Source organism: Eublepharis macularius, chromosome 3 (genome assembly GCF_028583425.1).
Source record: "Eublepharis macularius isolate TG4126 chromosome 3, MPM_Emac_v1.0, whole genome shotgun sequence".
Lineage (NCBI taxonomy): Eukaryota > Metazoa > Chordata > Lepidosauria > Squamata > Eublepharidae > Eublepharis > Eublepharis macularius.
This window is the reverse complement of record NC_072792.1, coordinates 143865314-143890353: the sequence shown is the minus strand read 5'-3', so window position 1 is coordinate 143890353 and position 25040 is coordinate 143865314. Positions and strand designations below refer to the sequence as shown.

Genomic DNA, 25040 nt, shown 5'->3' with positions numbered 1-25040 from the left:
CTGAGGGACCATGGAATAAAGTACAAATGGTTATTCCCGGAAGGAATATGGTTCAGATATAAGGATCAGGCCTATAAGATATTATCAGAAGATCAACTAAAGGATTTTGAGAATAAAAACCCAGAACTCTGCTGCACCGAGAACGAAGAAAAGGAGGAGCCGGAGGGGGGGGAGGAGGAGGAGAGCACCGCAACAGCGGTTGCACAGAGAGAACTCCGTCCGGGACCTAGAAGGGGGAGGAAAGTTTAATCAGAATTTGAAATGCCTATTCTCTGTATGATTAACCACTCCATCATTATCCTATGGAGCTATTTTTGTATTATGACAGTATGAAGGGAAACATTGAAGTGTAGTGTTTAGTGTTTGTAGTTCATTCCCCCCCCTTTTTCTTCTTTCTCTTTTTCCACCCCCCTTTGTCCCTTCCCTCTCCCCTTTCCTTGTGATAGTCTTGTGTAGTGCTGTGTAGTGTTTTGTAGTTATGAAAAATAAAAAAAATTATATTAAAAAAAAAAGGATATGGGCAAGCCATGTAGGGCAATTGTCTCTGCCAAGACGCGAAGGCCCGCCTCCTGAGCCCTCAATCTCGCCGTTCTAAGCGGCGTTGTCTCAGACCCTGAGGGGACAACCTCCGCGAGCGCGGCCTGCCTGAGCGCTCTGCTTCCACTAGTGTCACCCTCAGGGCAAGGATTCTTGCTTGGGGTGGATTCTGGTGACCCTCCCACTGATCCCCGCTCAGAAAAGCTGGTCACCTCTTCCCCTAACAGATGTTTCGCTGGGCGAGGACGAAGACCACAGGCTCAGGTGGTGTGTCTTCAGGTGCCGAGTCAGGGCCATCGACGACAGGTGCTTCGGGTTTTTGCCCCTGTGCACCAGGACATCACAGGCACAGCACCGCACCACACAGGGGTCATTAGGAAGGGCTCGAAAGTGCCTCTATACAGAGGTGTTGAAACATGGACCGCTACCTGTCCCAGGGGAAGTAGGACGAACGGTTACAGGCTGCACTGCAGAGCTGGCCACAGACAACGGAGTGAGGGGTGGACTGCAGGTGGGGACACCACCAAGAGTTTAGGATGGGGATAGGAGGGATGTTTCATAAAACACAAACCATTCCTCCAGGGATCCGTCACCCACCCCCTCCTCAAAATGTTGAGAGAGATCCTCTCCCCACAGCGGAAAGTCCTCTTTGGCCTCCTCCACAGCCCCCACAGGTGAATCTGGGGGAGCAAGAGTACTCTCTGCTGCCCCCTAGCCACACCCAGTACAGCTTTCTACAAGTAAACCAGGAGGACTGCCTTTGCACTTCACTCCACGACCACCCGTGGCGGCCACCACAACATGAAGACTCATTGTGCCACCAAACTAGAATTAAGGACAGAAAAGGAGAGAACACTGTGAGCTCTCAGCCGAGGTGCCCACTGACCTTGGCCCCAGGGCCTGGCAGCAGCCCTGGAACCAGGGGGAGGGGCTAGAGCCCTAGCCCAGCACTCCCAGAGACCTGACAAGATCAGGCACTAATAATAATGTCAGCCCTCTGCCGAGGTGCCCACTGACCTTGGCCCCAGGGCCTGGCAGCAGCCCTGGAACCGGAGGCTGAGGCTAGAGCCCTAGCCCAGCACACCCACAAGTCTGACCACCAGATCAGGCACTGATATTACTACTACTAAAGATCAGTGTGAACCCTCAGCCGAGGTGCCCACAGGGCTTGGCCTCAGAGCCTGGCAGCAGCCCTGGAACCAGAGGGAGGGGCTAGAGCCCCAGCCCAGCACTCCCAGATACCTAACAAGATCAGGCACTAATAATCAGTGTGAACCCTCAGCCAAGGTGCCCACAGAGCTTTGCCCCAGGGCCTGGCAGCAGCCCTGGAACCAAAGGCTGGGGCTAGAGCCCTAGCCCAGCACACCCAGAAGCCTGACCAGATCAGGCACTGATACCAATAATAGTAATAGTCAGGGTGAGCCCTCTGGTTCCAGGGCTGCTGCCAGGCTGGGACAAGGTGCCCACTGAGCTTGGCCCCAGGGCCCAGCAGCAGCCCTGGAACCAGAGGGGATAGGTCCCTATTCCACCCACCACGCAAAGAAAAAAGCCCAGCTCCAATGCACTCTTCCTGTCTCCCAAAAGGCTATCAACAGCTCTGTCCCACTCCACTGCTTGCTGAAAGTGAAAGCCAGAACTGGGAGCACAGTGCCCTTTTTATAAGCAGAGGTCTCATTGAAAAATGCAGGTGGTCTGTGGTTGGCAGTCAGAACTGCCTAACAGGGTTTGCAGGGATGAGGTTGGAGTTCCCATGGCCACAGAACACCCCCTCCCCCCTCCCTCCCCCCTGGTGTCTGCTCCCATGTTACCAATTATAACCGATTTTGCAGCTCCATGCTTGGAAGGAAGACCTGCCCATCAAGCTAAGTTGGGCTCTGATTGGGGTGTCCGGGGTGACAGAGGGAGTGCAGACAGAGTTCAGGCAGTCCCTCCATCCATTGCCAAGGGAATTGATTGAAGGAGCCTGAGTGTCTAGCTTCCCGAATGGCAGCTGAGCGCAATGAACAAGGCTTGCGACGACCACCTGTTCGGCTGGAATGGTGCCTCACGAACGGCCCGTTCGCGAGCAGCCGAGGGGCTTGTTTGTTGGTTTTTTCCATTCGTAATGCTGTTCGTGCCCGTGTCTAGTCACAGTCAACACACTTTTTAATTCCACTCCCACAGATCTTAGGTGTTATGTACTTTAATCAAGCTTTTACCTCGAGAACACCTTCCTTTTGTGTTTTTGTGAGCTTTATATTACTTCCTCCCTTACTCCCTCAAAAAGTTTTCACTGCCACTAAAGGCTTTCGCCTTAGACCTCCTTGGTTTAACTTGTAATGTAGGAAGTCTTGTTTATAGATAGTAGTTTGACAGAACAGTAAGCATGTGATGGTGGTTGTGAGGAAAAGATTTTTTTCTTAAAAGTAGAATTTATTTATATCAATGTAAGTTGATAGTTGCAGAGTTTTGATAAGTGTGCTGGCTTCAGAATAGTTCTTAAACATAGCCGTTTCAAATCAAGTTATGTCTTAAAGGTATTTTCTACGTAAGCCTTCACTAACAGAATAAACTCTTTTCACATCCACATAGGCAGATTCATTCAGGCTTTTTCACCCAGTTTGCCTGGCCTAGATAGAATAATCTCTTTCTCAGATATACATAGACCACTCCTGGTGCACACACAATTTGCCTGACTTGGACAGAATTTGACTCTCAGGCTTCCACACAGTTTGCCCGATTTAGCCAGAATCCTTTCTCTGAGTCACCCAAAGACTGTCTTAACCAGAATATCTCAGAACTTCACACAGGTTCATTGAACTTGGTAGAATATATACTTTCTCTCAGAATCAGATTACACTCAGCCTGTCTAGCCTCCTCCTCCTTTCCTCAGAGGTCTACATTTTAAACTCACAGCAACAATAATATTTGATTTATAGACCACCCTTCAAGACAACGCCCACTCAGCGGTTTACAAAGTATGTTATCATTATCCCAACAATAATCACCCTATTAGGTTGGTGGGGCTGAGAGAGCTCTGAAAGAGCTGTGACTGACCCAAGGTCACCCAGCTGGCATCAAGTGAAGGAGTGGGGAATCAAACCCGGATCTCCAGATTACAGTCCCGCCACTCTTAACCACTACATCAGACTGGCTCTCCAGTTATCCAAAAAACCCCACATTAGCAAGAAGAAATAAAATTCAAATTAAATACATTATATGTAATTCATTACACTGCAGGCAAGCCCTTCTGTGGCTAAAAGAATTAGTTTTCATACACTAATACCTTGCAAATGGGTCATGTGGAATATGGTAGGACTTTGACCTGTGATGTGGTTATAACAATATGACTGACTTGGAAGACTAGATTTAGAGTGTAGAGTATAAATATTCTACACTGGATCTATTAAAATTTTAATGTGGCATTAATAGAATGGTAGTTGCACAGCTTTTTTGCATGCCATATCGTGAAGATGGGACTTAAGACAAAGCTACATGTGTGTGTGGCAGTAGCTAGTGATTCTCAAGGTGGTGTACTATACATTGCTGAGTATGAGTTGGAGGCAAATAAATAAAAGTACAGATTGACAGAGTAAAGAAACGTCTCCTTTGACTGAAGGAGCTTGTCCTAGAAACACTCCAGGGATCAAGCCCCACTGAATAGACTTTAGTAGCATTCTGTGCAGACCTGCTTAGTTTTGCAGTTTGAGATAAATTGCTTCTATATAAACCAGAGTGAGGGAGCACCATTCTTAGTTTGAAATCTTGACTCAGAACTATATGTACTGAATGATGCACACAAGCACCTAAAATCTAATAGCAACAAGGGCTCATTTAATAGGGACAAGGAGAGCTAGAGCATGCACATGTGGCTGACTCTTAGGGAGCACTGATTAACAATATACAATTTTTTTTTTGGCACACAAAACATTTACATCAACTATGTGGTATGCACTCAACAGCATCCAGGATTTATCTGAAACATTTCTATCCTGCCTTATCTCCTTGGACTCAAGGCAGTGACCAATCAGGCTGCAACAACACAAACTATAATAATCCAATTAATATTTACAGCATTGAACAAAATTCATGCATTACAAATTTAAACACTCAAAATTTGAAACAGGCCAAGAGTAAACAAGCACAGCCAAATCTGCTGCAACAATTTATCCTCTGCCAAAATGGTCTCTGGAATAAAACTGCCTTACATGCCTTCCTAAATGTAATAACAGCGTGCTTATATATTGCTCTTCTAGAGAGATTAGTGTCCAGTCGGAGTGGTGGATAATGTCAGTGTTATTATCCCCACAGTGCAGCTGGGGCTGAGGAGTGGCTTACCCAAGGCTACCTGGAGAGTTCATGGCAGTAGTGGGAGTCAAACCAGCAGAGTGCTGACTCACAACCCAACCACTTTGTTAGCGCAGCTGTCATGTAGCATAGGAAGGCACCCTCCTTATCCATTCTGGCAGGTCATTCCAGTGGACTCCGTCCTCCATGGAAAAGGCACGAGGTCTTGCTGTAGCTGTATGAACAATTTTAAGGGAAGTCACCATGAGGAGGAGACTGCTGGCAGAACATAATTGGCATGAGGGAATATGCTGCTGTTTTCTGCAAAGTCCTGATTTTGAACTACAGGCAGGTAGAAGGGTATATAGGGGGCGGGTGGGAAGAGAGGAATGAGCAGGGTGTCTGTCAGTAGGCAGAAGAGGGGATGAGCCCTCAATGAATTCTCTACCGAGGGTCCCCCAAAATATAGAACTTGCCCTACTTTGATCCATCTAGCTTACTCCTGTCTACTCTGATTAGCACTGGCTCCCTGGCATATTGAGTAGGATCCACTTTCCCAACATTGCTATCTGAGCTTTTTAAAAAAACGGATCATATGGACTGAACTTATGTGTTCTACTACTGAGCTATGGCTTCTGATCTCTACTTGCTGCGATCTTTACCATAGTTGTTCATCTTCCGTATATTTGTTTAACAGAGAAGTCAGCATGTGTTGTACAGATGTAAAATCTGAAAGCACATGCAAATCATTCAGTGAAGGCCACATTACACTTTGTATCTCCTGAATCTAGTTTACACCGGTAAGAGAACTTCGGATGGCTCCTCTCTTGATATAAGCATTGTATGGGCAAAGATGAACACGCTTCTCTAAAAGTGTCATCTCCTACCGTGGTTTTCCTTTTAAAATATATGTACGTTTCCTTCAAGGCATCCTGGCTAAAGGATCAAAAGGAGAATCTGAATGGGAAATTTAGTAACAGGTGAAATGAAATAAAAGATGTGTTATAACTTATAACTCTGTTACTGGTAGTCAAAAGCCAGACCAAGTGAAAAATCTTCAGTTCAGTTTTTTGCACTTATATATTGCCCTCCCAACAAGCAGGCTCAGGGAAGTTCACAACACAAATTAAATACGAAGTTAAAAGTACAGTTAATACACATAAAACCAATCACTACATAAGGGATCAAATTCAGATAAAAAGGCTGTGCTAAAACCCTTAAAAGGCATGTTTTGCATATCATTAACAAGAACATAAGAACATAAGCAAAGCCATGTTGGATCAGGCCAGTGGCCCATCCAGTCCAACATTCTGTCACACACAGTGGCTAGAAATCCAGTGCCATCTAAAGGACTGTCAGTGAGGCCAGGACACCAGAAGCCCTCCCACTGCCTTCCTTCCAGCACCAAGACAACAGAGCACCACCTCCCCACAAAGAGAATACCATCTATCTCCTGTGGCTAATAGCCACTGATGGACCTCTGCTCCATATATTTGTCCAGTCCCCTCTTGAAGCTGGCAATGCTTGTAGCTGCCACCACCTCCTGTGGCAACGAATTCCATGTGTTTATCACCCTTTGTGTAAAGTAGTATTTTCTTCTATCTGTTCTAACCCGACTGCTCAATAATTTCATAGAGTGCCCATGAGTTCTTGTATTGTGAGAAAGGGAGAAAAACACATCTTTCTCTACCTTCTCTAACCCGTGCATTATCTTGTAAACCTCTATCATGTCTCCCCTCAGTCGTCTTTTCTCCAGGCTAAAGAGCCCCAAGCGCCTCAATCTTTCCTCATAGGGAAAGTGTTCCAACCCTTTAATCATTTTAGTTGCCCTTCTCTGTACTTTTTCCAGTGCTATGATATCTTTTTTAAGGTGTGGCGACCAGAACTGTACACAGTACTCCAAATGAGGCCTCACCATCGATTTATACAGAGGCATTATGATACCGGCTGATTTGTTTTCAATCCCTTTCCTAATAACCCCTAGCATAGCATTAGCTTTTTTTATGGCAGTCGCACACTGTGCTGACGTTTTTAGTGAGTTACTATCATGACTCCAAGATCTCTCTCTTGGTCAGTCTCCGCCAGTTCAGACCCCATCAACTTGTATTTATATTTTGGATTTTTGGTTCCAATGTGCATTACTTTGCACTTGGCTACATTGAACCTCATTTGCCACATGGATGCCCACTCTTCTAGAGATGGTTCAATATAATGTTATCTTAGCTTTTCATTGTTCTTGTTGGCACATCAACATGAATGTGGTTTCCACATCTGGCTGTTTACAATACTGATCTAAGTTTCTGCATTATACAATCTAAAAGGTACACCTCAGGAGCATTAGCAATGTGTAGAGGTTACTAGAGCAAAACTCTTTTGCAAAAATGCATGTGATCCTAGAGTTGTGCCCTACCATCTTCTGTATATTGCTAATGCTCCTGAGAATTCCTTTTTGCACTGTGTGCTGATTCATTGTTCTTAAATCTGTTATTATTCCAGAGATCATTGGGGTTGCTTGCGCAAGTGAGTGGAGCTCAATTCCCCCTTCCCCCCTCTCCCATCATTTTGCTTTTTCAGGTAATAGTCTTGAACACTGACTATAGCAGGCTTAGTAGAAGTGAAGGAAAGGTAAGATGCCTTTTGGAAACAGCTTTGTTGTTAGCATGAAGCATCTAATTTGAGCCTATTTAATTCTGATTATTGAATTGGTCTGTGGTTCTAATTTTACACAGCAGAAGTCTTACTTTAAAGTTCTACTGAACATTAATGCTACATGCCTGCTGCAGAAAAGTTTTTAAAAGAGTTACATGTTTTAGATGATAGTATTATGTCTTTGATCAGAATCAGCAGAGATCTACTCGTTGCCACATGTCAAGAAGTGCTTTGCACTGTTGACACTCGATAGCAACTATGTTCATTAGGCTGAAATTGGTTTTTAGCTTTTAGCTCTTTATTTGCAATTTCTGGTTCCTTATTTAATTAAAAGGTATAAAAGCAATTTGGATAAGGGCAAGAAATTTAAACAAGCAGCTTTACAATCCAATATAGGTTTGGGGCCAAAGGGACACAGTCTTAGTACATGCCCTAAGCATGTATTTGGCACCTTAAATACTTATTAATAACTTATAATTAAGAACTAGACTTTCATCATCAAAGTGTATTTCTGTACTGGCAGGTGAATTATAACTCAGCAGGTATCCAGAATGCTAGGACAACACAGTGGTTAAAAAGCTATAATTAATTCATGTTGTAATACTGAGTATGGAAAAGTGAGAACAGTGTTAAAGGATGGAGCAGAAGAGGGCTGATTAGGAGAAGAATGCAAAAATGCAAGGCCTTACAGAAGACTCTGAGAAAGGAGAAATATGAAAAAGGTGTAGAAAATGGGGACAGCCCTTTATTGGAAGGATAAGTTAGAAGACTCGTAAGCTGGTGACGAAACAATTATAAAACAAAAATATATTTAAAATACAGACATGAACTGTATGCACGAGTTTGTACCCTTGCAGTGCTTAAAAAAATTGGTTTTTTTGCTCTCATAATCCCATGTGGTGAAAACGAAGGGAGAATCTTCAGGCTACAGTCTTATGCACAATTACTTGGGAGGTAGGCCCACTGAGCTCAATAGGAATAGCTTCTAAGTATGCATTAGATTGGACTGCCTGGCCGCCGTGCTAAGCTCGCAGTGTAGGGAAATGTCCTCCTGAATGCAGCCAGATTTGTTTCTGAATTAGGCTGAATTTGATAGCTATCTGTATTTCCTGAGCGTGGCCACGGATGAAATTCCCACAAGCAAGACCAACCAAATCAGAACACAACACTGCGCAATAAAAGGTATTACACGGATGTTGTTCTTGTTGAGGGCGGGGGCGGGGGGGTTATTGATCAATATGGCTGTACCACTTTTTCTACTTCACTGATGAGAAATGCCTTCCGCAACACACCCTGCCCCTACGAGAACCGCTGCCTCCACTTTCCTGTCAGACTCGCTTGAAAGGGCTTCGTATTTATGGCATCGGCCAATTGAAGCCTGCGTGAGCGACACCTCCTCCACACCGGTTTCCAGCCCGCGCGACCTTTCATGGCGTCTCCATGGAAATGGCAAGGGCCCCAGGGCAGCGCGGCCTCGCGTTTGTCTTTCCGCGAGATCACCTTGGCCGGCAGTTGCTATGGTGACGGGGACGCGTGGTGCGTGACGGCAGGTTTAAGGTTTGGTCTTTTACAGCCGCCGTCCTCTGGGTGAGTATGGGGGGGGCGCTGGGAGAGATGGTGGGTACCGCGTTTACCATGACAACGCCATGGAAGGCGGGTCGCCGCGCGGCGCTGTCTGCAGGTGAAAGCGGGGAGGGAATGGGGCAAGCGTGTTGCCTAGAGGGGCGGTGAGGCCGAGGCTTGCTTGCCGCCCAGCAAGGCTCTCGATTACCTATGAGGGGAGTTCGGCATGCTGAAGCTCGGAGCCGCGAGGGAGAGCAGCCGAAGGTGGCGCGTTAGCGAAGCCTCATCTGGCGTCCCCGGCCGAAAGAGGCCGAGGACTCGGAATGAGAGGGCGGCGGCGGCTGTTTCTCACCGGAGGGACTGCGGTGGAGGCGGGCGCAGGCTTTCCCGCGCCCTTCTCCCGGGGACAGACGACGGCTCTGGAGCCGAGCCGTTCCTTCGGAAGGCGCAGACTGGAAGGCGGCCGTTATCCCGCGGAGCTGAGCCTCCGACGGCTGCCATGGAAACAGCTGAAGGCTCGTGGAGACCTGCTCTTCAGGGCTTAGTGAGCCTCGACGCCAAAGTAGGGAGCTTTTGGCTCGAGAGCTGTCGCCGTAATCCTTCTCAGCAGCTGTTGCCGAGCTGCGTCCCTCAAGGTTATCGCTCCGAGTCCGGAAAACTGGACAGCGGCTGACTCCACTGGGAAGCTTTGTCGCCCTTTTCTTTTCTCCGTCTGGAATACGCTTAACTGCTTTACATTGCAGGGGTGTGGGGAGAAGTAGCTATTCTGAGCCGGTGCTATAGGGAAGATATCAACAAGTTATTCATAGATACGTCCGACGGAGAAAAGTTTTAATAACTGAGCGCTCAAGTGGTGCTCAGAAAGTGGGTTGGTGGCACTTGGGTTCCTTTCCTGCTGATTTCAAGCAGCACCTTCTGCCTCTGCCACACAAGAGAAGCCGGAGGGAGGGAGAGCGAGCGAGCGAGAGGTCACTCTTATCTCCTATTCTGGGAGCAAAAAAGAACAGAGTTATTCACTTTATTTGGTCAGGCAAGTCTTTTAATTCTACTGTTTCTATTTTTTTTTAATAATGGGGTTTGGGATACATATATGAAAGTATGTTAAACTTCGAAAGTAAAAATGTTTCGTGGATGGGGGGTGCAAGTGATTGAGCAAAATATTGGAATTTAATTTGCTAACGTCCCTTGCAGTCTGCTAGAGGAAAAGGCGCAGTTAACGTACCATCTATATTTGATGCAGCTTACATTTATTTGCTTCTAAGAATATAATTGAAAGGCCAGAATACTAAATTCTCTCATGATTAAGTACTGCTTTCAAATATCAATTGACTATACATTTCATATATTTAATTTTGGCAGTTTAAGGCCTCCTTTGTTTGGCTTAATTGTCTTTCATGATTCTGTGAACCCTGAATGTATTCAAGATGGGAAGTACCATTTGATCATTAGTTTAACTAATTTCTCTGAATGAGCTGTGCTTTAGATCAAGATTTACTTGTAATCTGATCAATGTAACAGACTCTAAGTAAATAACAACTGAATCTAGGTTACATGGAGATGATACCTGACACACAATACTCTCTCTCATCTCTATAGAGATTTTCTGTCCAGTTTCTGATGATATTTTTCTATTGGTGTTGTTTAGAAAAGTAAAGTACAATTCTAGAGATTTATTCATTTATTAAAACATTTATACCCCGCCTTTTTGTATAGTTCAAAGCTCCTTACAATGGTTGATTAAATTTACAGTTAAAACCAAAAGAAAATAACAATCCTCAAATCCTTTCCTCTCCTCTTAAAAGATGCCTGTCAGTCAAACCCTCAAAAGCTATACCATGCTGCCTTTCCTCCCATTAGTATCCGTAGGCAGAATCAGTATGAAATGATCCATAATAAAGGGACAAGCAGGCTCTTCTGACACATCGACTTGGCCTCCAGTTTGGAATGTATGAGAGAGATTTTGTCAGCAAAGCACTTAGCAAAAACACCGCAGCTTGGTGCCCAATTTTCATCACTGACAGGATTAGATTGAGATGTTACAAAGTCATGAATGTTACCAAATCATGTACCACTTTAAACAGTTGAGCTGGATGAGATTCTGCTGATACAGTGGTGGCAGAGAAGAAAGTTCTCTTCACCATCATTACCACCAACTCTATGGGCCTGCAAACAGGCTCTATGATGCGCTCTTTCTGATTTGTCCTTCCTGAGTCTTCCACCAGCATCACTGTAGTCATCTTCCAGTCCACTTCATATCACCCAGCTCTCTTGTAAAACAAGGAGCTGGGGACCTCACAGAGCACGGAGGAGGATGTTAAGGAGCATTTAGCCAGTCCCATCATTCCATGCAGCTACGAAGCCCTACACAGAGTCACCGGAGAAGCTCTGAAAATCTAGAGCTCTCAGGAAACCTACAGGATGTGTTAATCTGCGAGGACAGACCATCTGAATTGGTCTACTCCCCCTGCAAGGAAGAGGGAGCAAATTCAACTGTGCCTTCACAAGACAGCCATGACAAGGGCTGAACCTCCATCCCCCTAATCAGATCATTGGCAAGCTGCTCAGTACGAAAAAGAAGATCCAACTTGTCCGGGGTCAGCAGCCCAGCCCCCGGACTTGCTGGCAGGCAGCAGCGGGGGGCAGCCGGGAGACAGCAGTTCAACCGTTCTGACTGGCAAACAGAGCCAGAACCTGCCTACTCCAGGGGGAAGGGGCGAAAGGCCAAAGCCTCAAGGCTGGGGGGAGCAGGGAGAGGCCAGCTAGTCCCACCCTCCAGGGGGAAGAGAGGGGGCTAAACAGGCTAGAGGAAAAGGGCCAAGGCAGGGGGAATAGGGACCCAGCAACAGCCCAAACAGAGCCCTTACCAGCCAAGGAGGAGAAGCAGCCACTACAGCCCAGAGCCACACCCTGGCGAGAGGACAGTAGCCTGGCTCAGGAGTTGCTAGGAGCCAAGCCCCTCCAGGTGGAGCTGCCACAGGCATTCTGGGGGAGGAGATGGGTAGCCCCGCCCAGCAGCAATGAGCAGGCAGCCCAGAAGCTGGCCAGGGCAATTCCTCGCGAGCAAGGCCAAGGAGGCGCAGCAGCACAGCAGCCGGCTGGGGCAGTTCCTCATGAGCAAGGCCAGGCTAGCTCAGCAGTTCAAAGGCCTACTGGGGTAGCTCCTCGTGAGCAAGGCCAAGGAGACCTCAGCTGGTGATGGCTCGCATTCAACCCCACCCTGCCAGTAAGGCAAGGAAGCCAAGAAGGGATTAGAGGTAGGAGGGAAACACCTGAGGGGAGGCACAGCTGGGCCAAGTCAGGAGAGGGAACAAGCCTAGAAGGAGGGCGGGGTGGGGAAAGGAAACCCTATATAAGGTGGCTGGGACGAGCTCTGAGGTGGTGGGTGTGAGTAAGGAGAGATGGTGTGGAGTGAGAGCAGAGCAGTGTGTGAGTGGTGGCTTGGACGAGAGTTCTGGGAGGAGGAGATGATGGAGGACGCAGAGGGTAAGCAGACCAGGTTGAGCAGGCCAGTGAGTGGATTGAGAGGGAGCCAGGGCGATGTATACCGCCCCTCCCTTCCAGAGAGCAGGGTCCTGCAGCATCCCTGGCGCCCCTCCGACGTCAGGGCCGGCCCAGCTGGGGCCCTGCCCAGCGGCGGCAGCGACAAGCCCTGACACAACTTATGTCCTTCTTAGTGCTTTGGCCTGTTACAATCTGAGACAGTCCCATGGTTGTCATGGTGGCCATGAAGTCCTGAGCCTGACCTGACAAGACAGCCTTGGCATGTATGTTGAAGTCCCCAAAGACATTCATCCTTGGGGTCCTCAGCACCCAAGTCTGAGACCACCTCTGTCAGCTCAGCCAGAGAGCTGAGCTGACAGTATACCACTAGTACACCCATACATTCAAAGCCAGCCTCTGTCTCACTGGGTATCTAGTAAAAAGACTCATGGAAAAGAAATCCCATTCAGTCCTTGCGCTAAATTCTTCTTCTGGCCTTGGATTATTCAGTTAAAATTGTGTCACGTGAGGTTAATTTTTATATGACAGATAGGTAAACAACTGGAAAGAAAAATAGGCGAAGTCTGCACGAGAGCTTCTACTGTTCCTAGTTTGTCATTGTAGCGCTAAATTACAATTCCTTATGTGCATAGGCCAAAGACTTGTGAGCTGAATGTACAGCTGATCCTACTTCCCAAAGGACCTCTGTGCATACATAGAAAATTGTACAACAGAACATTCTTAAATATACAGTGCAATCCTAATAGTTCTCTCCTGGGAGTAGACGCTGAACAAAATGGAACTTGCCTGGAAAAGATGCCTTTGTAATTATGGGAATTGTTTCTGGCCAAGACCATAATAACCTATTTTACATTTGCCTGCATGAGCATATATCCAAGGATACATGGATGTGTACCAGAAAAAATACTGTTTGAGTGAGCACTAATACATTTCTAATTAAATATTTTATTATTTCCCCCCATATTTTTAGGTTTACTTTAAGGAACATCCACAATGAGTTGTAAGAAAGACACCACTGAATCTACAGACAGTGGAGATTCCACAGAAAGTGGAGAATATGAAGATGACTTTGAAAAGGACCTTGAATGGCTAATTAATGAAGAGGAAAGAGGTATCTCTTATGACACTCAGGTACTTAAAAATGCTACATTTACTGTCTTGTGTCAGTAAATAAATGGCATATGAAATATGATATAATAAACATAGGCTTTGGATCCATTAATCATACGCTTTGGATCTGTTAAGCTTAGGCTGAGATCCAGTGTTTCCATACAACCGCTGCTGAATCTTGGGGAAATTTCTGAAGTAGATTTTGAGACATCTGTGTCTTCCAGACCACCTTATTGCTATGGTTCTGCTCTTGAAACGGTTTGTGTGTGTGTGTGTGTGTGTGTGTGTGAGAGAGAGAGAGAGAGAGCTTGCTTCCTCAGTGTGTGCTTTGTTTCAATTACAAACCTGTGCCTCTGTTTCCTTGTGTTTTCCACAAGGTTTCTCAAACCTACTTTGCTCTAATGTTTCCCTCAAAAACACCTGCATTGCATTTTTCTTTCTTATGGAAGATCTGCTCCGTTTCCGATATCATGCCTGCATGGTGCCATGTTTTGGTGCCATGTCAAATCAGTGGACACACAGTGCATTTCATTTTTGCCACTACTTAATTATTTTTAAAAGACCATAATTTTTTCATATTTTTTCTTGTTTTTATTTGGGGTAGGGGTCAGGTACAGGTCTATTTTGTGAGTTGACATCACCCCCTCTAGATTGTCTGTTAAGCTGCTGTGTTCCCTGGTGCCATTTTTTAGGACTGAGTATTTTTTTAAAAAAATAAGTTGCATATCAATAACATTCCACTGTTGAAAAATAACATCAGCTAGTACACATTGCATTTTATGTTTCTGCTGCTTTATAAAGACTATAGACAGAGAGAGACCAATAATGGTAATAGAGATATGTAGACAAATGGGGAAAAGTAGAAGGTGGTGTTCCTTTGGAGTCCCTTGCTGATGATGGAGTTCCCAACGACAAAAGAGAGGCTGCCCTGGAAAACACTACATGTTACCAATGGAGGGGATTCCCCTACCAGGGCTGTGACCTAAAGAGGTCACACTACCACACGCTACCTATCTTTTCTGTGTGTATATTGCATCCAACACACACACAGTATACTGCATTCAGTATACTGCAAAACCTAGGTAGCTAGCTTTACCATCTTCATTCCTCAGAATGTTTGCAGGAGGCTTCGGTATTAAAGTTCGCCCTTGACAAAGTGTTAAAGCGAAACGAGAATCTTTTGCTGGCAGCTCTTCAAGCGGGGCTTGGGGGTGGGGGCGGTTGAGCCCCTGGCATCCTTGGTGGTGAGCCTACCTGAGAAGAAACAACAAACAATAACAATTGTGTGTTGAACTGGATTTGTTCCTTCATGAATATACCTACTTTGGTGGATACAGTCTTGTGAAGAACAGTTTCCGGGTGCATCTACCACATCTAAAAAGGAAGGAAAACTATCTTTCGCATATCCATTTGATTTTTTGTACTTTTGAACTGTGAACTGTGATCTTTTGTACTTTTGTATTATTGTATGGACTTTCGTAGAGAATACGGTTATATTACTTTGTATATTGTCTCTTGGATATTTAGTGTCAGTATAGTGGAATAATTGAATATAGGAACTTGTATGAGCACTTTGGGAACCTTGCACTTCAATATTGCACTTTTGATAAAATTGTATAAATTAATATATAAATATTTATTATAGAGTAATTTCAATTGGTTCTACAGTGTTTATTGTGTGGTAGTGTTACCTCTTTAGGTCACAGCCCTGGTAGGGGGATCCCCTCTGCTTGTGATTCGATGATGGAGTTCCCAGCATATTACTAAGGTGCATGTGCACAAAAATTTTTTCAAAGCGGAACTGCATTGAGTCAAAGACCTGTGTCATGAAAACACAGGGACACTCATGGAAGTGGTGTGAGGTACTACACACCTTGTGGAATGCATCTCCCCAAAGTGCTCTGTCAGGAGCCCCCACCACAAAGAGCTAAATGCTGTACAACTCTGCCCCCAACAATGCTGGAAGACACCAACATAAGGACCTGAAGGTGGCGAGGTGAAGAGCGAAGTCCCTGTGTATATGGATAAGTCTTTCTTTTAATTAAGGGTTTCTTTAGTCCCCAGTGTTAATAATATATTATTTAAATAGAAACTGTGGTATTTCCTCAGGATTTCCTAAGCACTGCATCCTTTGTTCAAAGTGAAAGTCTCTGTAATATAATGGTTGGACCACAGTCTGCCAGACCTGGGTTCATTTTGTACTGTGCTGTGAAACTCACTGAGTGACGTTGGGTCATTCATTGGCTTGGATCTCACCTAGATTTCCATGAGTACAAGGAGAGGAGGATATGTACAAAGAATTCCCCCTTCCATGGAGGGACCAGTGATTACACCCAAGCTATTTCTAGGGGTGCCTTATTCCATAAGCAGCAGCATTTGGGGGGATGTTGTAGGCTGCAGTGTGCATGTTGGAGATTGGTGAAAATTATTCCCTCCCTCCATGGAAATCCAGCTGGGATCCAACCCATTTTCGCTCAAGCTAACCTGCCTTGTAAAGTTCTTGTGAAGATAAAATAGAAGGGAAAACTGTTTAGAGCACTTTTGTCCTACTCTTCCTTGAGGGAGCTTGGAGAGAATATAAAGTGTTTAATTTCTAAGGCTGGATAACTTCAAACATAACAGGAAAAACAATGTAATGCCAATTGCTTGTTTAGGATCATATGAAGACAAAAATATAAAGTGAGTGAGAAAGAGTTTTGTGTCCAAAGCTTATCTAGATAATTACTGGCAAATTTTTTGTAAATAATAATTTGGTGTTGCTTCTCTGACTCCAGTTACACTCATTAATTTTCATTCTCATAAAACTAAATTGGCATACTGTCTACAATAAATTTTGGATCTGTAAGAGTGAAACATAGACAATGTAAACAGGGCATTATACTTAATGTGCATTTGTGCCCATGTCGAGTACCAGAATACTTTTCTTATTTCAGCACAAAGAATTTTTAATAGATATGGAGAAATGTTTCAAAGGAGCCTTGACTAGGATTTCAGAGTGCTGTAAAAACAACACATCTGTGCATGGCTTGGTTCTCTCTGGCTAGACTACAGCTGCCTTCTTTTTGCCTCCTCCGATCTGGCAAACATGTTCTGAAAATTGTAATCTAAATGAATTCTGTAAATTAACTAAATTTGCTTAGAACCTTTATTGTGAGGGCATTCATATCAATAAAACACCAGGCGTGTGCATCATTTATATATTACAATTACATTCTGTCCTTCCTTTGAAGAGTTCATTGTTGTGTTTTTAACTTCAAACAGCACCGTGAGATATATTAGACATCCTTGTTTCTATGTGTAAACCTAGTAAGCATCACAGCTCAGCAAAGATTTGAACTTGAGTTTCTTTTGTCCGAGTATAATTTTTAGCCATTGCACCTTGTTACTTTTTTTTCTAGAAGTTTGCTTGTAGAGGTTGTGAACTTCAGCTATAAATGTCACTTGGTTATTAGAGAAAGGGGGGGGACCCAGAAAGGAGTTTTATGGTACATTAAAGACCAACATTGAGTTGGTCATAAGATTTTGTGGGCTACACCCCCTGTCATCAGTTGGCATGAAGCGTATTTTTATATCTGCTGATTTAGGATTACAAAAACTCATGCCACCACACTGAAACTTACAGATGGAAAAATAGTCTTGGAAACATTGGATGTTATGATATCCAGGTTAATGAGGTGTATAGGAATGTTAATTTCTTAAAAAGAAAGTTTATATACAAATCTTAAAAGACATTAAAGCCTTGAAAACATGTAGGGGTGAATCGTAACAATGTTTTGGAACTATTTGTTTTGGACTTCCACCAGCAGTAAAGGAAGGGTGTGATTTTTGACAATTCACCCATCCTGCTGATACCTACCTAGGCATGGAATAATGATTTCAGAGGAATACGAGATTGCCATGGGGTGGCTTACACACGTTTCTCTGCATGCACTAAACAGGATCAATGCCATAATCCAAATCACCAAAATCGTTATTTAGTCTAATACAAATAGTTATTTTTAATTTCTTCTCAGAATCATGAAGAAAATGAAGAGGAGGTTGAAACAAATATTACCAAAGAAGGAAGACATTCTTCAAAGGAACCTCCAGATCCTGAGGATGCTCTGAAAGACGAGGGGCAGCAAAATCAAGCAGATTCTGTTTCTGGACATCCTACTAAACGATTAGAGCAAGTATCTGATACTGAGAGTGAAAACTCCTGTCAGGAATCAAACCAGGAGGACTTGGATGAGGATGATGAAGAAATAAAGCGTTACATCTTGGAGAAAATTGAAGAAGCCAACAAACTTCTGTTGTCTCAGGAACCTTTGGATGAAACCAAAGAGAAGAAACTAAAATTCAAGGATCATCTAGTAGATCTGGAAGTCCCTCCTTTGAGTGCTATTGAAATTGATAAAATTGATCCTCACAGGGAAATGGACATTTCAGGTAGACTGTCTCAATTCCACATTTCTAATGAACCAGGACGGAAAGATACACCTTTTCCTATTAACGGTTCTTTGGATGATGAACACAAGGATGGCAAAATTCTAGTAGAAAGAGATGGGAAGTTTGAACTCCTTAGCATACGTGACATTGAGAGCCAGGGCGCCTTTCCTCCACTCAGTGTTTCTTTTAGTGACATTGAAGCTCAATGTATTTCTCCTAAAACTTCCCACACTGCTGTTTTGGGTACTTTCTGTCTAACAAAAGAAGACTCCTTAGTACAGTCATCTGGAACATCTTGTTCTTCTTCTGGAGAAGGGATTCTTTATTTCCCTCAATCACCCCCCATTCGACCAAGCTCTGCCATCAACATTACAAGGAATGTGGAAAGAGGGAAAAGCCCACGCAGGGTGCAGTCTGCAAATGTGGGTGTAAGAAGTTCTACTTATTGTCTGTCACCCAGGCAAAAAGAACTGCAAAAGCAAATGGAACAAAGAAGAGAGAAATTAAGGAAACAGGTGAGAGTATCAAGGAAACGAGCAGATCAGAGTGCTACTTCCTTTTGCACTTTCTTTCGTATTAAGATCAGTAGGCAGGACCTTGTGCCAAATCCCATAATTAAAATAAGCTAATACACTTACAGAGAGGAAGCAAGTTTTGCTTCATCCTGTTCTGGAAGCTTTGGAATGAACTGCTTATGGATATGTGCCATGGTACATCTTTTAATTTTCAGAGAGAGGAGTAAGACCTGCCTTTTAAAACTGGCTTTTAGAGAGAGGTGCTGCTTTTAGCATGCGGCTATCAGAAGAATCATGCTGGATGAAATCAGGAGTCCATCTAGTCCAGCATTTATTATAACAGTGGCTAATCATATGTTTGTAGAATGGTTACAAGCAGAACATGAAGGCTCTGTTGTTAGTCCCCCAGAAACTGGTATTTAGAAGAAAATGGAGGTTCTGTTTTGCTGTCATGCCTAATTGGTGTTTGCATCATCCCTGCCCTTTTCTAAAGTCATCTAAGCTATGGCCATTTCCAGAATATTATAGTATTGTTCTATTATGGCTATCAGTTCCATAATAATGCAAGGTGCAACTCTATCATATTTGGTTGTTGTGGATTTTCCGGGCTGTATATCTGTGGTCTTGGCATTGTAGTTCCTGACATTTCGCCAGCAGCTGTGACTGGCATCTTCAGAGGTGTAGCACCAAAAGACAGCGATCTCTCAGAGTCACACACTGTGAAGATGCCAGTCACAGCTGCTGGCGAAATGTCAGGAACTACAATGCCAAGACCACGGCTATATAGACTGGAAAATCCACAACAACCATTTCTCCAGCCGTGAAAGCCTTCGACAATATATCTATCATATTTGTATGACTGTTTTTAAAATTTTGGACACAGCCCCCCATGAAGCTGCTTTTTACTAAATTAGATCTACCAAGATCAGTGTTGTCTTCTCTGTTTGGCAGCAGTTCTCCAGAATGTCAGATAGACATCTTTAATATCATCTAATCCTTTTAACTGAACATGCCAGGGAATCCACATCAAGCACTGTAAAGAGGTGGGAGTAGAACCTTATGACCAAACTACATATTTTACTTATTAAATATAGTAAGGATTATTATTCACTGTGTGTTATGTGCTGTCAAGTCACCTCCAACTATGCACTAAGGACTACTAAAGTAGTTGTTATGACTTGGAGCCTTGAACAGATGGGGCCATGTGTGCATTCAAATCTAGAAATTTGACATGTTCCCATGAACTATACACATCTTCGTTCATCACAGATCTAGGGCAACTGGCAGCTTCCCTCTTGGTTAATTTTGTTCTGTAGTTTAAACCAGAAATAAGGTGCTTAATGAAAGATGTACCAAATAGCATGATTTTTTTTCTTAGAGAGTCACTAATCTTCAAGGTTACCTCCTGTTCTGATCCTGCTAATGTTTGGACGGACATGATGGTTAATACAGTTCCCTTCTGTCTTGAAGATATCTGTACACCTAACACTTACAAATTGTGCCATCTGGAATCACCCCCTTCCCCCAACTTTTATTTACCTGGATACACTTAGTATCTCCCAGTCTGTTCATCTTAATTGTAGGTTTTGTAATTGCTATTATTAGATAATATTCACATTCCATCTCTTTGAAAATCTGGCTAGTATAATTTCAAACAATTTTAATGCGTTGCTTTTACACTGAAATTATATCCTTTGCTTTGAATGGGATTACTTAAAAATCTAATTTAAAAATTAACACAAGGAAGAAGCACGGAGAAGAGAACAGGAAGAGCAGAAAAGGAGCGAAAATGAGATGGTCTTCAGAGCTTGGCTGGAGAAGAAAAAGGGACAAATGCAAGAAGAGAGACGACTTCAGCGTGCAAAAGAGCTGGAAGATTTGAATAGTAGAGTAAGTTAAAGTTGCCTTTGGGTATTTAGCAGAGTTCTGAAAAGTGAAAAATAGATTGCATGAAATTCCTTGAGTGAGCTGCAGCCCAGCATTTCATTTCAGAATGGTAGCTGTCAGTATTTATGTGACCCACTGGACCCAAGATCACATTCTTACAGGTAATGCAAGTACTAGCTATTTAGAAACTCACTTGCCAGGCTGTCACAAATGAAATATGAGTATTTGCATATTGCCTTTCAGTTTAATATAATCCCATGCATCCCCCACATTGTTTTCAAAAATCCAGTTTGCTGACTGCAGCCGCTATGCAGTCCCTTAAAGAACTTTTGGATTTAATTGAGGATATTTCACATCTGGCCTGATTTGTGGAGATGCAGAAAAACATAGCAGAATAAAGGAAAGAATGATATTGGTGTCGAAAATTGTGCAAAGGTCCAGGTTCAGGGGACGGAAGTTAAGAGTTTTGAAGAGGCAAGATAAGAAGTAACAGTTAGTGGGTAAATAGTACTATAAGTCACTGTTGCTTTAGTGAAATATAAGCAGGGTAAAAATGAGATTGCATGGAAGTGGAATGTTGTATACTTCAAGTACAGCAAGTACAGCATATGAAAGGAATTTTAATTGTGATGTGGATAAGGTAGTCTGTTGTGGAGGAAGCAGTATACATGAGGGGGAATTCAAAGAGGAAATAAAGTGTCTTCTGGTGTTTCACAAAAGTATGAGCTGTAGTAGGTTTTTAGTGGGCCTATGAGAGCCTAGTTTGCAAGCTGTATTTTATCTCCTACTGAAATCAATAGGAAGTTAGTAGCTAGAGTTAATTGACATTTGATCACAAAGGTTGAACTCCAAAAAACCAAAATCCTATTACGATTAACTAGCTTAAAAAAACCAAATGAGTTACATCTAGCCTTTTCTGAGGCAAGATCACTATTCTGATGGCAAGGCATGTAAACAAGGTAAAGGTTGTATGAAAATGTAGCCTAGTATCTAATCATAAAATTCGATTGCGTTTTCTACTTTCTCAGCATACCTGTTTCCTTTGACAGTCATAAATCAGTTTGACTTTTCAACCTTTCAGTTCCAGTTTTTTGGATGGCAAGTGCTCAGTTTGTCCATTGGGAACAAATAATTATAAAACTGCTCACATTTGTATTTGCAGTAGATTGGCTGACAGAAAAATAGATCTGTGTTTATTTTTTTCAATAGCAGGATAACAGAAATCCAGATGAAGCTTTCAGGTTGTGGCTTAAAAAAAAGCAACGAGAACAGATGAAAGAAAAACAGCTTGAAAATCAGAAACAGCAGGAAGAGCACATGTTCTTCCTTCCAAGAACTGCAGAAAATGATAAAGCTTATAAACAGTAAGTTTTTGTTCATTGTTAATTTCCATAAAGAAAAATTGCATCTCCTCCTTCAGCAATTTTATTTAGAATATTTGTCATGTACCCTGTATTTTAAGGGGTTCTGTGGAACACAGTTCTGTTTGAATGAACGGTAGTCCTTGTGTACAAAATGTTTAAATTAAAACTGCATTTTATTTGTACCATGTGGACCATCATTTATTTACCCCGAAGGCTTGTAGTACTATACTTCCTGGGATGTCAGAGTTTGACTGGGGAGGGGGACTCATATCTAGCACATTCAGAGTATGGTAATGTACACAAACTTGCTTCTCTCTTGCTACAACCTGCTATGCCGCCTGGAATTTTGCCATGGGGGTCAACCAGCAACACCATAGGGGTGTATAGTGGGAAGGGGAAACTGGCAAAAACCAACACTCCCCTTTTCTGTCTATGTAACACTGACTTAATATGATCACCCTGGTAAGTGCTGATAAGGGCCCTAATTGCTGCATTTTGGACTACTTGAAGTTTCCAAATCATCCCACGGGCACCCCCATCTAGAATGTGTTAAAATAGTCAAATCTGGATATTACCATGTTGTATGACTGTGGCCAGGTCAGCTTTATCCAGAAAAGGTCATAGCTGACAAGCCAGCTTTAGTTGGTTAAAGGCATTCTGAGCAATTTTTGACACTCAACTGTCTAAAGGGAAGATTAGTCAAAATATTCCAAGCTGCCCACTTGATTTTTTTGAGCAGTGTAACACTATCTAGTATTGGAATAACTCCTGTTCTTGGGCCAGCCTTTGCACTTCCATCTTCAATTAAGCTTTGGTTTGACTGCTTGCCAGATCAAAGCTCCCTGCTTTTCTCTCCAGTGGGGATCTAAAGCAGCTTACTTTGTTTTCTCCTTCATTTTAGTGCAAACCATAGCTTATTCTTACAGTTGCACTGGTATACTATGATTTGCGCTTTCTTATTAAACCAGGATTGCAAACTACAAAGTAGTTTGCAGTTGTAGCTTGAAGGAAAAGCACAAACTATAGTTTAGCATTACATCAGAATTGACAAGCTAGTTAGTACATTTTTACCCCGTCTTTCTTCCAAGGATTTCAGGGAGGCTTATATTGTCCTTTTCTTCCTTATTACAATTCTGTGAGGTTGGCCCAAGGTCTCACAGGGAACTTCATGGCAGATTGGGAATCCTAGTCTCACCCCTAGCTACTACATCACACTGGCTCAGAGTAAGTTTGCACTAAACTATGTCATTAATAAATTCCAATTGCTTAAGGTACAAGGAAACATATGCATGCACAGGTTCTTTCACCGTATCTAAACTGTCCCAGTATGAATAACTCTAGTAGAAAGAGATGTTTTGAATCGGGTTTTATGTGTTGCTAAATCTTTATTCTATGTAGGCCAGACGAATCAGCAAGGGGGTAACTGCTTACTGGTAGTTTAAAAATGTGCAGTCTTTACAGGCACTAACTGCAACCAGCTATTGCAACACACCTTGCGGCTTACCTAATGTTACTTCTTCACTACAGTCTTAAGTGTCCCATTTGGTTCCAGAGTGCAACTGTTTTTGCTAAAGATGTGCACTGCTAGCTAATCTTCAGCACACATGGAAATGATAATCCTGTTCAGTCCTTCACACTATTTCATATCCCTTGCAGATGGCTAAGAAAGAAGAGGCGGGAGAAGCGAGCTGAAATACTGGCTGCCAAAGAGCGATCAAAACAGATCCGGCAGGAAGCCCGAAGAGCAAAACAAATAGAGAATATTCTGTGTTCCATTTCTGAGCCCAAAACTCTTCGCTTCACTGACCAATACAGCTGAGATTTAGTCACCAGGTGCCTAGAAATTTGTCACACAGACTACCTTGTATAGCTTGAGTTGCTGTCTCCTGGAAGCAGCTTCTCCAGGGACATGTTTCATAATCCTTCAATAATGGCTTAATTTCAGTGATTTTATCCTGCCCCCTCAAATTGTTTTGTATCTGTGAGTGGCTTGGTTCTTAGTCCCACAAAATAAATGTCCATATGGCAATTGCTGTGTAAAATGTTTTAAAATAACTTTTCTCAGACCACAATAACTTCAAGTCAAGCATCTTGTGGTACTAGTGCAGTTGACACAACACTTAACTGTCACACTACCATTTAGTCAACGGCTGCTGCTAAATTGTCCTATGACCATTCCATGTATTATTTCTGTTCTAACAAGAACAAAAGCCATGTAATACCTTTTATTAGGAGCAACCAGAATGACACAAAACAGTGTGCAATCTTTTGGCTTCTCCAGAACTTGTCAGGGAGTAGGGGACAGGGAGGCATATCCTCTGAGAGCCACTTTTTGTATTTCCAGTGGGAGGAATCCCCTTTTAAAGTTTTTTGCTCCCAGAATGCCAGGTGTGCATCTTGACAGCAACACTATTTTAAATCTGCATACCTCCTCAGTATTTTGCCAAGGATATTGGCGAAACAAAATTTCAAAAGCATGACCTCAGACACAGCTTCCCTCAGTTGGCTGAACTCATGGAGAACTTGGAAGTTTGCAGTGTTTTGTTTCGTTTTCCTATAACTTTTCCTGCTCTGTGCGGGAGGGAGTGAGGATTACATCATTAAAAATCCTTTCTAAACACTCATTCTTTATGAACTATTTTCTGCCTGTGAATTTATTCATATAAAGTTATTTCTGCCAACCCACAAGCATTTACATTCCAATAAAGCACTTGGCTCCAAAGACAAAGAACAAATGTATTAAAGTGGTTTAAAAGATAAGGAAATATTAAGAAAGAGACATAAAGTCCAATCTAAAGGATTTGCAGACAGAACAAAAATGATTCGTTTTCTTCTGAGTTGTCCAAAATGTTGTTCTTGAGAGACAGGTACACTCAGAAACATAGGAGACCATAATATCTTGAAGGAAGATACCAAGAAAGTCACCCATCCACTGCTTTCCGCTAGCAGAAATTGACCTTTGGACTGAACACACACTTCCCCTTCCCAAGCAGAACATAACCAGTATAGGTTTCAGCAAATTTGTGTTTTCTTATAGAGAACAGGAAAAAAATCATTCTATTTTAATAAAATCCACATAATAAGCTGACTAGGAGTTGTGAGCTCATTTGACACACTAGCTCCCTAAAACCATGACGCTACCTACAAAATTGGCCATTTAAAGATTGAACATGAATTCCATGTTGGTCTTTAAGGTGCTACTGGACCCAGATCTTGTTTT

At 43.1% G+C, this 25040-nt stretch overlaps 2 protein-coding genes across 3 annotated transcripts in view; both read left to right on the top strand.

Annotated features, from left to right (window-relative positions):
• SLC19A2 (solute carrier family 19 member 2) overlaps positions 1-13573 on the top strand; it is a 39724-nt gene extending 26151 nt beyond the window's left edge. Inside the window, exon 7 of the mRNA XM_054974938.1 lies at positions 13487-13573. Coding sequence (XP_054830913.1) covers positions 13487-13497 — 11 coding nt within the window. The 3' untranslated portion in view covers positions 13498-13573. The remainder of the gene's footprint in view (positions 1-13486) is intronic.
• Positions 13510-24417, top strand: CCDC181 (coiled-coil domain containing 181). 2 transcript variants are annotated; one of them, XM_054974936.1, is made up of 6 exons: positions 13510-13647; positions 17640-18569; positions 20313-20459; positions 21666-21820; positions 22961-23044; positions 23477-23563. In XM_054974936.1, the coding sequence occupies exons 1-5, from the start codon at positions 13510-13512 to the stop codon at positions 23007-23009; spliced, it is 1419 nt and encodes a 472-aa protein (XP_054830911.1). In that variant the 3' UTR covers positions 23010-23044; positions 23477-23563. The 2 variants fall into 2 exon arrangements, with proteins under 2 accessions (XP_054830911.1, XP_054830910.1); XM_054974935.1 differs by lacking the exon at positions 22961-23044 and having other exon boundaries at positions 23477-24417.
• The last annotated feature ends 623 nt before the right edge of the window (positions 24418-25040 follow it).

What these genes read in the sequence shown, in the direction of transcription:
- CCDC181 (XM_054974935.1), top strand. Translation starts at nt 13,510, where the DNA reads ATGAGTTGTAAGAAAGACACCACTGAATCTACAGACAGTGGAGATTCC. An exon ending in GTATCTCTTATGACACTCAG is followed by an intron (nt 13,648 to 17,639) that starts GTACTTAAAAAT and finishes ATTTCTTCTCAG; the next exon opens with AATCATGAAGAAAATGAAGA. An exon ending in GAGAGAAATTAAGGAAACAG is followed by an intron (nt 18,570 to 20,312) that starts GTGAGAGTATCA and finishes AATTAACACAAG; the next exon opens with GAAGAAGCACGGAGAAGAGA.